Source organism: Haliotis rubra, unplaced genomic scaffold, assembly GCF_003918875.1.
Source record: "Haliotis rubra isolate DU_JTF1 unplaced genomic scaffold, ASM391887v1 Scf15, whole genome shotgun sequence".
Lineage (NCBI taxonomy): Eukaryota > Metazoa > Mollusca > Gastropoda > Lepetellida > Haliotidae > Haliotis > Haliotis rubra.
Genome location: NW_025765447.1, coordinates 3,666,804 through 3,683,802, shown reverse-complemented (window position 1 = coordinate 3,683,802; position 16,999 = coordinate 3,666,804). Strand labels below are relative to the sequence as shown.

The 16,999-nt window shown below is 39.4% G+C and overlaps 1 protein-coding gene across 2 annotated transcripts; it reads right to left on the bottom strand.

The window, feature by feature from the left end:
- Positions 1-2,396: 2,396 nt before the first annotated feature.
- LOC124270212 (DNA-(apurinic or apyrimidinic site) endonuclease 2-like) lies at positions 2,397-16,937 on the bottom strand. Of its 2 annotated transcripts, none has more exons than XM_046705249.1 (6): positions 16,719-16,937; positions 15,044-15,127; positions 9,683-9,863; positions 6,815-6,961; positions 5,937-6,006; positions 2,397-3,774 (listed from the first exon to the last, which is right to left on the bottom strand). In XM_046705249.1, the coding sequence occupies exons 1-6, from the start codon at positions 16,828-16,830 to the stop codon at positions 2,719-2,721; spliced, it is 1,650 nt and encodes a 549-aa protein (XP_046561205.1). In that variant the 5' UTR covers positions 16,831-16,937; the 3' UTR covers positions 2,397-2,718. The 2 variants fall into 2 exon arrangements, with proteins under 2 accessions (XP_046561205.1, XP_046561207.1); XM_046705251.1 differs by having other exon boundaries at positions 16,726-16,831.
- Between the last annotated feature and the right edge of the window lie 62 nt (positions 16,938-16,999).

Below are 16,999 nucleotides of genomic sequence, written 5' to 3'. Positions count from 1 at the left end.
GTCATGCTGAAAGCCCGGGTTCGATTCCCCACATGGGTACATTGTGTAAAGCCCATTTCTCGTGTCCTCGCCATGATATTGCTGGAATATCGCTGAAAGTGACTTAAAACCCAACTCACTTACTCAGCTCCCGGTGGCTGCATGCCTCTGTAAGGAGCAGTGGGGTAGTTGAGTGGTAGAAGCACTCCCTCAGCTCACCCGAGACCCATTGTCAGTGCCAGTGAGTAACAAATATTTTGGGTTTATAAGGACAAAATACTGTGAATACACAATGCCATTTAGAAAGTAGTCAAATGTAACATGTATTTGGGATTACACTTACTCAGTAAAGTAAAGATTCTAGTACTTTTGTTGGATTACGTCCCATCCGGGATTCGAACCCACACCCTCAGAGTCAGACACCTAATTGCCAAAATAGTGGTGAAAATTATATGAATGGATCATTGAAATCAGTGGCGACACCTGGTGCAAAAATGAAAATAGAATTGATTCCTACTTTGAATTATCATGCCAAAAGTTCGATGCAGCCATAGGTGTGACCTTGAAGAGTAACCACATGACCCTAAAGCCTGATTCCCAGACCATTAAGCTCAATTCCCAAGGATTACCATTTCAGTTAGTTTGTCTCATGAAACCCTATTAGTTGACAGACCTATTTTGTATATTTTCTGTAGTATATCACGAACAGGACAGTGTATGTGTATTAGGGGCCATGTTTGATTCTTATTACCGTCTCTGTCAAGCATTCATTGATCATTGTTATGATTGATTTTATTCACTCACACATCATATGGACATGTAGTAATTTGTACAGTGTAGTGATAGATAATTTTTCCACTGAAACATGTTTTCTGTTAGCATGTATTTGTTGAATCTTTAACATGGTACTTCATGACAGTGTTATGAAAGAGTCAATTCTTCACACAACCTAAACTGATTTTTTGTATCATGATTGATGATATACCAGTATTGTTTGTACAATTTGTAAATAAAAAATTTCATGTATAGATCAACGTAATCCTTGTTTTTGAAACTGAAACGTTTTTCAGAGAATTCACACGACCCAGCGTGCGGGTGTGAGGATGTTTACTAATCCAGTCAGTATAGTGACAAATATGTCATGGCAGCCTGTCAGTGGCTGGAATATCAACAGGAACCATCCCCCGGGCACTCAACCAGGGTCATGTTCTAGAAAGAGAAACATGTTATTTTGGGATTAAACTAAACATACAATAAAGTACAGATTCTAGTACTTATGTTGGGTTGAGTCAGGCACCGAATTGCCAGCACACAGTCAGCAATCCGACCCACATTCCTCAAAGAGACTTTGGCGCAGCGATTTTCACACAAACTAATGACCGTCATTGCAGTATTTTGTTTGAAATGGTCAAATATGGTCAAACACGACTGCGTGGTCATGTTAGGTGGGGATCTGTGGACCTGAGCGGCCAAGGCATCTTCTCTGCGAGATAAGCATTGGTGCTGGAGACCTCTTTATGACCCTGAACTAAGTGAAGAGAGGAAATGAAACATTGCAGTTCCTCTACACACTTGGGTGAAGATGTCTTGCTTGATGTTTAATGCAGTATTTGTGGTAAGATTGGTAATTCATTTTCCACAACGTGATAACTGCCTAAGGGCTTAAGGGACACCTGGTAGAACACAGCAGGAGGAACACAATATGTGTCTCAGTCGGCAATTTGCAGACTTCTGCAGGAATTCTGCAGTTGTGCTTGCCTTCTTTGCGCATCCCAGGTCAACGACATAAGTCCAGTATTGATTACTCAGAGACAAGACTTTGAGAAGTTGAGCCCAAACGGCCAAAGACTTGCTGTTCAGTACACGACTTAAACCATTAAAAATCATTTGTGTACCAAGGCATGACAATAAATGGAGCATATTTTGCTGCACTTTTAAACAAACATGGCATTAACATGAGATTTTGAGATGTGACAAGCTGGTGAAAAGATGAGCTCTTCCATCCAGACAATTTGCTGTTCACAAATCGGTCATTGCTACAGTTATAATCCTTTGTTTGGCAGTGATTACTGAAGTAAGGTGTCGATATGGCCAACTAGTTGACTTGGAATATTGGGGTAAAAACACTGTGATATGTAGGATCACACTTACATATCATCTTCCAAAATCAAATCATATTTCAAAATTATCAACGCTGTTAAGAACGACAATTTCTGAATTCAATACACAAGTTTCATTTCGCCAATGGTGACCAAGAAAAAGGTACCAAATCCATAGTTACCAGACATGTCAATAAACTCAAAAACACTAGAACTGAGCTTCATTCAACCATAAATGGCTGTATACCCCCCCAAAATACCTGAGAATTAATCATTTTTTATAATTAGCAAAACACAGATATTCTCCCAACACTCAAATGTCTCTGTAAACATTTATTCTCTCACTTTTCTAATATACATGTGGCAATGTCTTTGGAAAATAGCACTTCTGTGATGTTAGTACAAACACGCTTGTCATTCATCATAATGATACATGAATTATGAAATATCAATAAAACAATTTCCTTTCACTCTGTCATCTAGTTGCCTGGAAACACAAATCTGATTTTTTATTTATTTTTTGTTATCAAACACCCCTCTCTATGTGTTCATTCTGAAAAACATGTAGAAAGGGTGGGAGTATGATACCCTAAAATTCCTTATTAAAATCACACGTATTGTTTTTGGTGTCAGATAGGAATCATAGCTTCTTCTTTTTATTCTTGTCCAGCCATTCAAAATGTTCACATCTAGCCTCTGGGTTGCCACTGTGACCTTCAGCTCGTGCACACACATAAAATTGTCTGAATTTGTTCGGGCCGTCTTTCTTCACCATCCGAATCACACAGGCTTCCTTATGGCCCTTGCATAATGGTGGCTTGCCCAGCCCCCCAAGAAGACCTTTCCACGCGGCACTGGAGGACTTCACTGTTTCAGGTTTTGTGTCTGTGGTCTTGACCACTTTCTCGGAAGCTTCAACAAGCTTCTTGTCAACTGTCTTGTCTTGGATCCTCTCCCCGTTTGTTATATCGGAGGATTTTTCGTCACCATTTGACTTTTGTTTCACAGGTTCTGGTTTGGTATTGGCAAGCTGTTTTTTTCTGAAAAAACTCATCAAGTTGGCTTGTTTTCCTTCTTCAGAAGATTTCTTCGATTCAAGTTTGGGTTTCTTCAATACAGGTTTCCCAGAATCCTCTACTAATGGTCTCTTCTTCTCAGGGTTGGATTCAACACTTTTGTTTGATTCTTGTGAGCTCTGAGAGCTGGTCAGTTCAATGACTTCTTCAGAAGCATTTACGGATTCCTTCTTTGCAGCTTTGACAAAGAAGGAAGATAACTTTTGCTGTTTCCCGGCAAACTCTGGCATGTACTTTGTGCACAACGATGGAGCTTTAATGGCTGCCACACCGGCTAGACTGAACTCAGCCTTCACCGGGCAGTGGTCCGAACCCTGCACTTCCACCATCTGGACACAAGCCTTCAGACTGCTTTTAACCAGTCCTGCATCTCCAAGGATGTAATCAAGCCGGGTGCCATAGTTGGTGACTCTTGATGATGTCAGGGTGCACCAGCAGGTGAAGGCATCTTTCTCGTCAGGATAAAAGTACCGAAAAGAATCTATAAACTGGCCACTTTTTGTATCTGGGGTTGAAATCTGAAGCAGCTCTTGTTCATCCTTGACCTCCAGTGATGAATCTTGACCTTCACTCCATAAGAACCTGTTCAGCCATTGACGGTCAGGTCGAAGGTTAAATTCCTGAGACGAATAAACAGTAAACTTCAAACACAATGTTGTAAGTACGAAAAAGCTTATTATTGGATACACTCAGTTCCTGTGTGTTTCATAAAACTAACTTATGGCAACACACATATATTATCTCACTCATAAATACACGCTCTCCTATCTCACTCATAAATAAACCACTTGTTTATCTTTCACAAAACACTTCTCGTATATCTCTCATACATAAACTCCTCGTGTATTATTCATGAAAATACCTATTTCACTCATAACTACACATTCTCCTATCTCACTCATAAATAAACTCCTCGTATATCACTCACAAATACACTTCTCGTACATCTCTCATACATACACTCCTTGTATGTTATTGATATAAACACTCTCCTCTCTCATTCATGAATAAACTCCTCATATATCACTCATAAATACACCACTTCTTGATCACTTATAAAAAAACACTTCTCGTAAATATCTCATACTGACACACCTCGTATATAATTCATAAAAAACACCTATCTCATTCATAAATAGACCTTCTCCTATCTCGCTCATAAATAAACACCCTCCTATCTTACTCATAAATAAACACCCTCCTATCTCACTCATAAATACCAAGTCTCCAAGCTGACTTTTCAATACACCACTCGTATATCACTCATACAAACTCTCTTCGCATATCATTAAGAAATACATACCCTCCTCACAAGTACATTTCTTGTACTCATAAATTTCACCTTTATATAACCCTCTTACATCTCACCAATATATCACCCTCTCATATTTCACCTATATATCACCCTCTCATATCTCACATATATATCACCCTCTCATATTTCACCTATATATCACACTCTCATATCCCACCTATATATCACCCCTCATATTTCACCTATATATCACCTCTCATATTTCACCTATATATCACCCTCTCATATTTCACCTATATATCACCCCCTCATATTTGACCTATATATCACCCTCTCATATTTCACCTATATATCACCCCCTCATATTTCACCTATATATCACCCCCTCATTTTTAACCTATATATCACCTCTCATATTTCACCTATATATCACCCTCTCATATTTCACCTATATATCACCCCCTCATATTTCACCTATATATCACACTCTCATATTTCACCTATATATCACCCCTTCATATTTCACCTATATATCACCCCTTCATATTTCACCTATATATCACACTCTCATATTTCACCTATATATCACCCCTCATATTTCACCTATATATCACCTCTCATATCTCACCTATATATCACCCTCTCATATCTCACCTATATATCACCTCTCATATTTCATCTATATATCACCCTCTCATATTTCAAATATACATCACCTCTCATATTTCACCTATATATCACCCTCTCATATTTCACCTATATATCACACCCTCATATTTCACCTATATATCACCCCTCATATTTCACCTATATATCACATTCTCACATCTCACCTATATATCACCCCCTCATATTTCACCTATATATCACCTCTCATATTTCACCTATATATCACCCTCACATATCTCACCTATATACCACCCCTCATATCTCACCCTCTCATATATCACCTATATATCACCCCTCTCATATCTCACCTATATATCACCCATCATATCTCACCTATATATCACACTCTCATATCTCACCTACATATCACCCCCTCATATTTCACCTATATATCACACTTTCATATTTCACCTATATATCACACTCTCATATTTCACCTATATATCACACTCTCATATCTCACCTATATCTCACCCTCTCATATTTCACCTATATATCACCCTCTCATATCTCACCTATATACCACCCCTCATATCTCACCCTCTCATATCTCACCTATATACCACCCCTCATATCTCACCCTCTCATATATCACCTATATATCACCCCTCATATCTCACCTATATATCACCCTCTCATATCTCACCTATATATCACCCCATTCTACAAAACTAGTAAATACACCCCAACATATCTCACTTACATGTAAGAATAAGATCCTTAATGATTGATGTGATTATTTTCAATTTCAATGCACTTATGAGAAAGCAATTTTTCCAGCATGGCAAGAAAACCTCATAAAGATAAGCTATAATGAAACAATCTGTAACTAACACCTAGTGTCTAACACCAACTCACCTCACTGTCAGGATTACAGTGGTCGATCATCCGATGGGAGATGTTGATGTCTCCAACAACAATCACATAACTACAACAGAAACCAAACTTAATTTTATCGGAGACTTTTGAAATGCCAAGTCATTAAATTGTACTGTTGAAAACAGATGGATTTTGTTGGATACCTTCCTTGTGTAAGGAGAGTCTCGGCCCTGGTCTAAAGCAGTGTCACATACCTTCCTTGTGTAAGGAGAGCCTCCATCCTGGTCTCAAGCAGTGTCACATACCTTCCTTGTGTAAGGAGAGCCTCCGCCCTGGTCTCAAGCAGTGTCACATACCTTCCTTGTGTAAGGAGAGCCTCCATCCTGGTCTCAAGCAGTGTCACATACCTTCCTTGTGTAAGGAGAGCCTCCGCCCTGGTCTCAAACAGTGTCACATACCTTCCTTGTGTAAGGAGAGCCTCCATCCTGGTCTCAAGCAGTGTCACATACCTTCCTTGTGTAAGGAGAGCCTCCACCCTGGTCTCAAGCAGTGTCACATACCTTCCTTTAGTAAGGAGAGTCTCGGCCCTGGTCTCAAGCAGTGTCACATACCTTCCTTGTGTAAGGAGAGCCTCCGCCCTGGTCTAAAGCAGTGTCACATACCTTCCTTGTGTAAGGAGAGTCTCGGCCCTGGTCTCAAGCAGTGTCACGTACCTTCCTTGTGTAAGGAGAGTCTCGGCCCTGGTCTAAAGCAGTGTCACATACCTTCCTTGTGTAAGGAGAGCCTCCGCCCTGGTCTCAAGCAGTGTCAGATACCTTCCTTGTGTAAGGAGAGCCTCCGCCCTGGTCTCAAGCAGTGTCAGTTACCTTCCTTGTGTAAGGAGAGCCTCCGCCCTGGTCTCAAGCAGTGTCACGTACCTTCCTTGTGTAAGGAGAGCCTCTGCCCTGGTTTGAAGCAACGTCAGGAACCGCAGTTTGTACTCCTTCCTATCATCTCTCTCACTGTCCACTCGCGGCACATATACATTGATGATTGCCAAATCTTTCACATCACCATCTGAATTCCTGTACAGATAAATGGAGGAATAAGTAACAAGCAGGGAATATAAACCATCACTCAATCTTCAACATTTACCCAACTCTCATACAAGTGATTTAACACAGCCATACTGCTAACCATTCTATGAGAAATATTCTGTAACTCTTTATATCATGGCATCATTTTCAGAAGTGCCATCCATCACTCCCGCCATCACTTCTGTCTCTAACCATCGTATTTCTCTTGATCATGATTGGATGGTAATGTTTACCATACTTTCCAGTGCGGCCTGAAACAAAGCCATGGTATTCAATGGCTCAAGGGCATCTATTATAACCTGATCAATATGTCATACCCATGTATTCAATGGCTCCAGGGCATTTATTATAACCGACTGGATATATCATACCCTTGGTATTCAATGGCTCCAGGGCATCTATTATAACCTAATGGATACATCATACCCTTGGTATTCAATGGCTCCAGGGCATCTATTAAAACCTAATGGATACATCATACCCTTGGTATTCAATGGCTCCAGGGCATCTATTAAAACCTAATGGATACATCATACCCTAGGTATTCAATGGCTCCAGGGCATCTATTAAAACCTAATGGATACATCATACCCTTGGTATTCAATGGCTCAAGGGCATCTATTAAAACTTAATGGATACATCAAACCCTTGGTATTCAATGGCTCCAGGGCATTTATTATAACCGACTGGAAACATCATACCCTTGGTATTCAATGGCTCCAGGGCATCTATTAAAACCGATAGATACATCATACCCTTGGTATTCAATGGCTCCAGAGCATTTATTATAACCGACTGGATACATCATACCCTTGGTATTCAATGGCTCCAGAGCATCTATTATAAATGAATAGATACATAATACCCTTGGTATTCAATGGCTCCAGGGCATTTATTATAACCAAGTGGATACATCAAACCCTAGGTATTCAATGGCTCCAGGGCATCTATTTTAACCTAATGGATACATCAAACCCTAGGTATTCAATGGCTCCAAGGCATCTATTATAACTTAATGGATACATCATACCCTTGGTATTCAATGGCTCCAGGGCATCTATTAAAACCTAATGGATACATCATACCCTAGGTATTTAATGGCTCCAGGGCATCTATTAAAACCTAATGGATACATCACACCCTTGTTGTTCAATGGCTCCAGGGCATTTATTATAACCGACTGGAAACATCATACCCTTGGTATTCAATGGCTCCTGGGCATCTATTAAAACCTAATGGATACATCATACCCTTGGTATTCAATGGCTCCAGGGCATCTATTAAAACCTAATGGAAACATCATACCCTAGGTATTCAATGGCTCCAGGGCATTTATTATAACCTAATGGATACATCAAACCCTTGGTATTCAATGGCTCCAGGGCATTTATTATAACCGACTGGATATATCATACCCTAGGTATTCAATGGCTCCAGGGCATCTATTAAAACCGAATGGATACATCATACCCTTGGTATTCAATGGCTCCAGGGCATCTATTAAAACCGAATGGATACATCATACCCTTGGTATTCAATGGCTCAAGGGCATTTATTATAACCTAATGGATACATCATACCCTTGGTATTCAATGGCTCCAGGGCATCTATTAAAACCGAATGGATACATCATACCCTTGGTATTCAATGGCTCCAGGGCATCTATTATAACCAAATGGACACATCATACCCTTGGTATTCAATGGCTCCAGGGCATCTATTAAAACCGAATGGATACATCATACCCTTGGTATTCAATGGCTCCAGGGCATCTATTATAACCAAATGGACACATCATACCCTTGGTATTCAATGGCTCCAGGGCATCTATTAAAACCGAATGGATACATCATACCCTTGGTATTCAATGGCTCGAGGGCATTTATTATAACCTAATGGATACATCATACCCTTGGTATTCAGTGGCTCAAGGGCATCTATTAAAACCTAATGGATACATCAAACCCTTGGTATTCAATGGCTCCAGGGCATTTATTATAACCGACTGGATATATCATACCCTAGGTATTCAATGGCTCCAGGGCATCTATTAAAACCGAATGGATACATCATACCCTTGGTATTCAATGGCTCCAGGGCATCTATTAAAACCGAATGGATACATCATACCCTTGGTATTCAATGGCTCGAGGGCATTTATTATAACCTAATGGATACATCATACCCTTGGTATTCAATGGCTCCAGGGCATCTATTAAAACCGAATGGATACATCATACCCTTGGTATTCAATGGCTCCAGGGCATCTATTATAACCAAATGGACACATCATACCCTTGGTATTCAATGGCTCCAGGGCATCTATTAAAACCGAATGGAAACATCATACCCTTGGTGTTTAATGGCTACAGGGCATGTATTATAACTTATGGATACATCATACCCTTGGTGTTCAATGGAACAGTGAAAGGTGATGTTACAACATGCTGGCTATCATAGTGAGAGAGTGAGTATGGTTTTTCGGTGTTTTTAGCAATATTCCAGCAATATCATGGCGGGGGACACCAGAAATGGGCTTCACACATTGTATGTAGCGTGACGAGCAAATACTTTAACCACTGGGCTACCCCACCAGACAGACATGACAGCTGGAATACTGCTGAGTCAGCAACATCATGGACTCCCTTATTACCCATGGTAAACTAGCTGATGACAACTATTGGACGTGTGTTTCTGGTGTTTCTCTACCTGACAGTGTGCTGCGTAATGATGGCTCGCCCTTCAGCATCCAGAGACTCTAGTTCTTCTTTACCGAAATAGCCAAGATTGCCATAGCAACCAACATCTCCTTTCCCACTGGCCAGGGTCCCACTGAGCCCTTCCTCAGCCTTGACAGGAGTGCAGGATTCACGACAATATGTGGCCACACCTACAACACAATTTATGCTGTAACTAACAAAACCTTGAAGAATGATGACAATTTCTATGGATATACAACTTCTTTTATTCTGTATATTCATAAAAATTGTCATCATTCTTCATCAACTCAGCTTCTAAAGTGCCCATCAAAGAAGTAACAAGACCTTGTTTGTACTTTAACGCCGCACTCAGCAATATTCCAGCTATAGGACGCGGTCTGTAAATAATTGAGTCTGGACCAGACAATCCAGTGATTAACATTTATGTCAGTTTTAGTAACAACATAAGGTATGAGTTTGTAAAGGTGGCTTAAATTCTGATAACAAGAACAATAAAGATGGAAAGGCTTTAATGATTATTACTACATCATGCAACGAATGCAATGTTTAAACTGAACTGAAGAAAATAATTTATTGTTCTACTTTTTTTTAATAAATGTTTTTATGCTTATTTGGCACCAAGGGCACATTGTTTGGAATGTTCAGTATATCCATATTACTATCAGGTGGATACAGTTTTTTGAGAAAGGGGGGATGCACGGTTCATTTTCACTTGTTTTCATGAGAGTTTCAATGGTCATTTAATAGATTTTCAGGACAAAAGTGGGGTTGCACACCCCTGCACACCAACTCTGGATCCGCCTATGACTATTCAAAGGCAAATGTCTAAAGATTCCACGGATCATATATCACAGGTACGTTGCTGTCGCAGACATCATGGCACACAGAACTGAGCTGAGAGTCCATGACAGTCAGAATTATAGCTGCTGTGAACAGTATTTTTGTAGCATCAAGGTATACTACTAGTGTGCATGGACAAATGATGGAGGCATGATTGGATGGATATAAACTTTTAGGAAACCAATGGGCACTGGCACTGGATCAAGAATGGGACTTGAACTTGTGGAGATAGTATTTGGACACACCCAAGGGAGGCAACCCTGCATAGCAAATAGTCTTATCTTAAAGAACAAATAAACTTTGTTTTTTTGTACTCTTTTAACTATTACATACGAAAGATTTGTGGTTAGACTTATGCGGAACACCAAATTCATTCTTAAAAAACTTGAGGTTAATTAATACCGAGCGATTAAAAGTTGCCAAAAAGGCGCCTGCTTCACTCTCGCCCGCCACTGAAACCATAGACAGGTTACGTAACTCTGTCGCCAGAGCACTGCAGTGACGTCATATGAGGAACGATTTTCAGTTAGTTGTATAGAAAGTGTGTAGCACGCTCATCATTTTGATGATTTCTCGACATCAACGACGACATGCCGAATCGTTGTGTTGTCGTCGATTGCTCCTAGAGGTCGGACGATGGTGTCACCATGCACAGATTTCCACAGGACCCCGCAGTTCGTGCTAAATGGGTTATGTTTGTGAGTGCGAAGCGAGCGTTGTGGAAGCCTGAAACGATATCTTACTTGTGTTCAGATTGCTTCACGGAAGTTAAAGAATCAAACCTACTTACTAGTTGTAGTAAAATATGTATATGATTGATGACCATAAAGATTTCCATGACACAACTTGTAACATAACGATTTCTTCCTCAGAAGCGAGGTTGTGGTCGAAGTAACAATAATATTGTAAGTAGTATTATATTGACACCCACCTCGCTTCCATCGAGAAATTGTTATGTTATAAGTTATAATCATGCAAAAATCTATTGGCCATCAATCAAATACATATTTTACTACCAGTAGAAAGTAGTTTTGATTTTGTAACTTCGGTGAAAACAAACCTAAATAGCATTTATCCTCAGACTGGCGGATGTTCGACAGGGCTACCGCCATTTTGAAAATCGTAAAGTGACGGGCTAAAGTCTGTTAGAATTAATGAGATTATGGTTTGTTTTCATCAAGTTAGAAAATCAAAACTACTTTCTACTCGTGAAGTTAAATATGTATTGGAATCATAACCAAAAGGATTTTGCATGACACAACTTATAACATAACGATTTCTTCCACGGAAGCGAGGTGGGGGTCGAAGTCACAATACTGCGCGATAAATTTCTTGCTACATTCACATGGTTAACGTCCACTCACCAGTATGTAGATACTAGTCAATGTGCGTCTTTATATTCGGTCTTATAATCCTAATTAGTTTATTATCATACTTGTATGCATTTTGAAACTAAATAAAAAGCAGACGATCTGCTGATACTTATAGTGAATTTATAACAGAACTGTAATATCTAGACATTTTATAGTTTGCCAATGTGAATCATAATTCGCACACACACCCTAGTGTATGTTGTCTGTCTCATTACACTTCACGGCGAAAACAATGATTCTGTTGAATGCTACGACAAATGAATAAAAACAAAATGCAAATATTAAAATTAAAACAGATTAAAGTTATAGGAACAATGTCAGGCTATTACCTTGTTCGAGGAATGTATCCATCAATATCCACAAAAATCTGAGATATGCCATTCATCTGCAGCTGTTCCAAGTGACGTGTCTTTTAACAGTTTAATATACTAAAAAGTGATAAATCTTTTCAGGTATTTCACATTGGTGTATAGTCTCATTGGCCACCCAAGATAGCACACCTGGCAACTAATTGCATAATGTCCGCCTTTCTTTAAAAACAGTAATTTAGTTAGCCAATAATGGGCAATTAATCAATGTATTGCCGGTTAATCCTTTGAAAGAAGGACGTTGTTTGTACGCAGACACCGACACGACAGAGTGTATTCAGTATAGATTAGTAAATCTACATACATAAACACTACCTTTTGACAAATCAGCTGTGTAAGAGAAAAGTTATTAATCAATCAGCGTGTTAGCAGTTAATCCTTTGATCGATGTTTATAATGTTGAATATTTACTCCAGACACAAGAAATGCCAAATGGGAACCTTTGTCGGGTAATCTAAGTGTGTAACCACTAATTATACCTGTTATAAATTCATTAACTGACCATCAAGTGAATGATGACAAATTACATGTGTAGGTTTATACCACCTAACACGGGTTACAACAAGGGAGTATTAATTGCTGTATTGCCTGTGGAAACTTATGGGCCGACACTGTTTTGAGAATACAAACAGAACTTCATTGTTGCATAAGAAATACATATAAGCATTTGCTGTGTGCTAAAACTGTATGTACCTATTTACCCTGGTAAATTTTCAGATTCTTCTAGCAATGGCAAAGTAGGGTTGTTTAGTTTACCGATTCAAATAAATCAAATGTCAGTTTTTAATATCATACGTAAAAGACGTCATATTTTTACATGACATGATTAAATATCGAGGTAAAAAAGAAATGGGATCAATTTGGATCAGTCATTATACAAATAAGGCCTAACGACACCAAGCGATTTTGACAGAATCGTCTATGAAAACAAGTTGTAACTCGGAAACTAGGCAAAGCAGGAGACAAAATTAAATGACAGCAGATTGTGAGAACATATAGCTTTCGTTTTCCACAACAATTGTCATGATTTCAGGTTTATACAATCCTGTAAACAAGATAATTTACCCCCTGAAATGTAGATGAATTCTGCATTGGCCCTCATATCTATTCCTCATATGACGTCACAGAGACGCCCCGCTCTGATTGGTTGAAAGTTCGTTCGCGGGTGAGAATTGTGCACTGTTGTCAAAAAGGTCGATTTAAGTTAATTAAAGACCGAAGTGAGTAGTTTTAATGACGGGGTTTCATTTATAGCGATGCCAGTTAGTGATTTATGTATTTGTACCCCCTAGAGTATATGTGATCTTTAAGACCGTCTGATCACTTGTGCCCCATCACAACTGAGCAGTGTCAGAACATAAGCAAGGAACGATCACATGTGTCACACAGTTGGCATGTACCCATATTCAGTGTTTGCCCTTATCCCTGAGACGCTGCAGGCCCTAAGGACCCAGGACCATAAAAAGTTGTGGGTCCTGATCAGAATATGTAGGCTCTATATTTTAATATGGAAATACTACTCTTAGTTATTGGGGATGAAAAAGCTGTCGGCCATAAGGATACGCAGAAAACAAATGCTGTGGGTCCGAGAGGTTTTCAGTCAGCTTCGGGCCTAAGGATCTATGTTAATATCGAACGCTGCCCATATTCTACCCATGTTGCAGCACGTTTTCTGCACAGCTCTGCTACCGGTCAATATTGGAATTTTGCCTCAACTTCGCCATTGTATTGCTAATTACTATTTTACAAATTATTCTCATAACATCTTAATGCATATTTGTGTAGTATAGTTCACATTCTTTGTATACATATATCATAGTTTACTATACGTAGTCCTATAAGGTTGCTGTAATTAATTTTGTACGGCAAACAAGCACAAATTTTGTTGACCAGCCGGCAGGGTTTCATCAAGCAGAGGTGTGGTTACAAATTTTTCTGCGGGAACTTTTCTTCCTTAATTGATAACCTATTGTGTTGTCCTATTAAACTGGGTTTTCCACATCTCTTTGACTATGACTGGAAATGTATTTTGTTGACAGTTATGAACCTGTCTCAAGTTGACATGTTGAGAGCAAGTTCCCAGCTTTAGCCTGTTGTCAGTACATGCAGAACACAGAAACAGAAAAATACTCACCCTGTTCGAGTTTCTAATTCACAACTTTCAATAAAATATGTTTTCAAACAAAGAAAATAGTTTGGGACTGAGGGGATATTAATGTACTCATTACACAATGTAAAGCCCACACACACACACACACACACAAATGTCCTTTTGCGCTACCGACCCTATCCTACCCCCCCTTTTTCTCTCTCTCTCTCCCCCTACCCCCAAATTTTTTTTAAAAATACCAGCACACACACACACACTTTTTTTAACCAAGTCAAAATAATGACGAGTGCATTTCAACTCATCATTGCATTGAATTGGCATAACTGGCTCTCACTGACAAAACCTGCAAATACATAACATAAATAATGATTTTATATAGAAATCTTTCAATGTTTCATCACAAGGCATTGTCACTACATGATATGGTACTCATGAAGACTTTCTCAGGTGCCCACCTGGTGCTACTAAAAACAATTTAAAAAGTAAAAAACAAAGATAAAACCCACCCACCTACCCTATTTTTAAAAAGCATTTAATAGGAAACGGACATGCATTTGTTTTGGGCCTAAAACGATTGGGGTATCACTCAATTATAGATTTTGTCTGACAATAACAACATAGCAGTACATATCTCCAGTTTTACAGCCAGGTCAACATACCAGAATATCCTGTTTTCTTGCGACTGAAGCTGAAGTAGGAGTTGTAGCCATCAATGACTGCCACAGGCTCTTCCAGCATGTCCCCTGCAACATCACATCCTGTCTGTACTCACAATACATCAAAGTCACACCCTGTCTGTACTCACAATACATCAAAGTCACACCCTGTCTGTACTCACAATAAATCACAGTCACACCCTGTCTGAACTCACAATAAATCAGTCACTCTGTCTGTACTCACAATACATCAAAGTCACACCCTGTCTGTACTCACAATACATCACAGTCACACCCTGTCTGTACTCACAATATATCATCACTCTGTCTGTACACATCACACCCTGTCTGTACAATATCACAGTCACACCCTGTCTGTACTCACAATATATCACAGTCACACCCTGTCTGTACTCACAATCACAGTCATCACACAATATATCACAGTCACACCCTGTCTGTACACAATAAATCTGTATTATATCACAATATATCACAGTCACACCCTGTCTGTACTCACAATAAATCACAGTCACACCCTGTCTGTATTCACAATATATCATCACACCCTGTCTGTCACACCCTGTCTGTATTGTCTGTACTCACAATAAATCACAGTCACACCCTGTCTGTATTCGCAATAAATCAGTAACACCCTGTCTGTATTCGCAATAAATCACAGTCACACCCTGTCTGTACTCACAATAAATCACAGTCACACACCCTGTCTGTACTCACAATACATCTGTACAGTCACACCCTGTCTGTGTAATTCATCAATACATCTGTAGTCACACCCTGTGTCTGTATTCGCAATAAATCACAGTCACACCCTCTGTCTGTATAATATCACAGTCACACCACAGTAACACCCTGTCTACATCATCAGTCACACCCTGTCTGTATTCACACCCTCACAATATATCACAGTCACACCCTGTCTGTACTCACAATAAATCACAGTCACACTAAATCTGTCTGTATTCTCACAATACATCAGTCACACCCTGTCTGTACTCAATAAATCAATACAATCATTCGCAATCATCACACCCTGTCTGTACTACTACAAATACAGTCATCAGTCACTTTTTGTGTACTAAAATACATCACAGTCACACCCTGTCTGTACTCACAATAAATACACTTTTTCTGTACATCAACACAATAAGTCACAGTCACACCCTGTCACTTTATATCACAGTCTGTACTGTACTCAAAATACATCTCAGTCACACCCTGTCTGTACTCTGTACTAAAATAAATCACAGTCACTTTTTCTGTACTACATCACAGTCACTTTTCTCTGTACTAAAAATACATCACAGTAACTCTCTCTCTGTACTCACAATATATCACAGTCACACCCTGTCTCTAGTCACTTAACATCAGTCACACCCTGTCTGTACTCACTGGTGTCCCCTCTCATGATATTGCTGGAATATTTATAAAAGAGACTCACTCACTGAACACATCAGTCCCTGTGTCTACTCTAGTCACTGGAACATAACTCGTCCTCTACTCTCACTCTCAGCAACATGTCACAATGTCTGTGTTCAGCATCACATGGAGTTTTGCCAAAAGTCAAGGGCTACGGCTTCCAAATGCAGTCTATTTACCAGAATATGTCATATTCTGGCGTGGTATGTACTAAAACTGGTATATTAGATTATCTCACTTGTTACTTTAGTTTCTTGAAAGCAAAGAATGTCAGCGTCCAGAGATTCGATGTCCTCCTTCAGTGATGGGCGAGTTCTGATGCCATTTACATTCCATGTTACTATCTTCATGATATTGGATTTATTTTGGATTCAAGCACGATTTCACACAAAACGTTCAGACTATTGACATGTGGATTGTTTTCTTCCGGTTCCACTTTCTTTCCTTTGCAGTAAAACACACTTACGTTGATTGGTTAAGGTAAATGTCGGCGCTTCCTTCAAACCAATCGGTGTTGCT

Excerpts from the sequence above, each read along its gene's own strand:
- LOC124270212 (XM_046705249.1), bottom strand. The coding sequence starts at position 16,830 with ATGAAGATAGTAACATGGAATGTAAATGGCATCAGAACTCGCCCATCA. Across the intron at positions 6,962-9,682 it reads ATTACGCAGCACACTGTCAG|GAATTCAGATGGTGATGTGA; the intron begins GTAGAGAAACAC and ends TTATCTGTACAG. Across the intron at positions 3,775-5,936 it reads ACTGTAATCCTGACAGTGAG|GAATTTAACCTTCGACCTGA; the intron begins GTGAGTTGGTGT and ends TATTCGTCTCAG.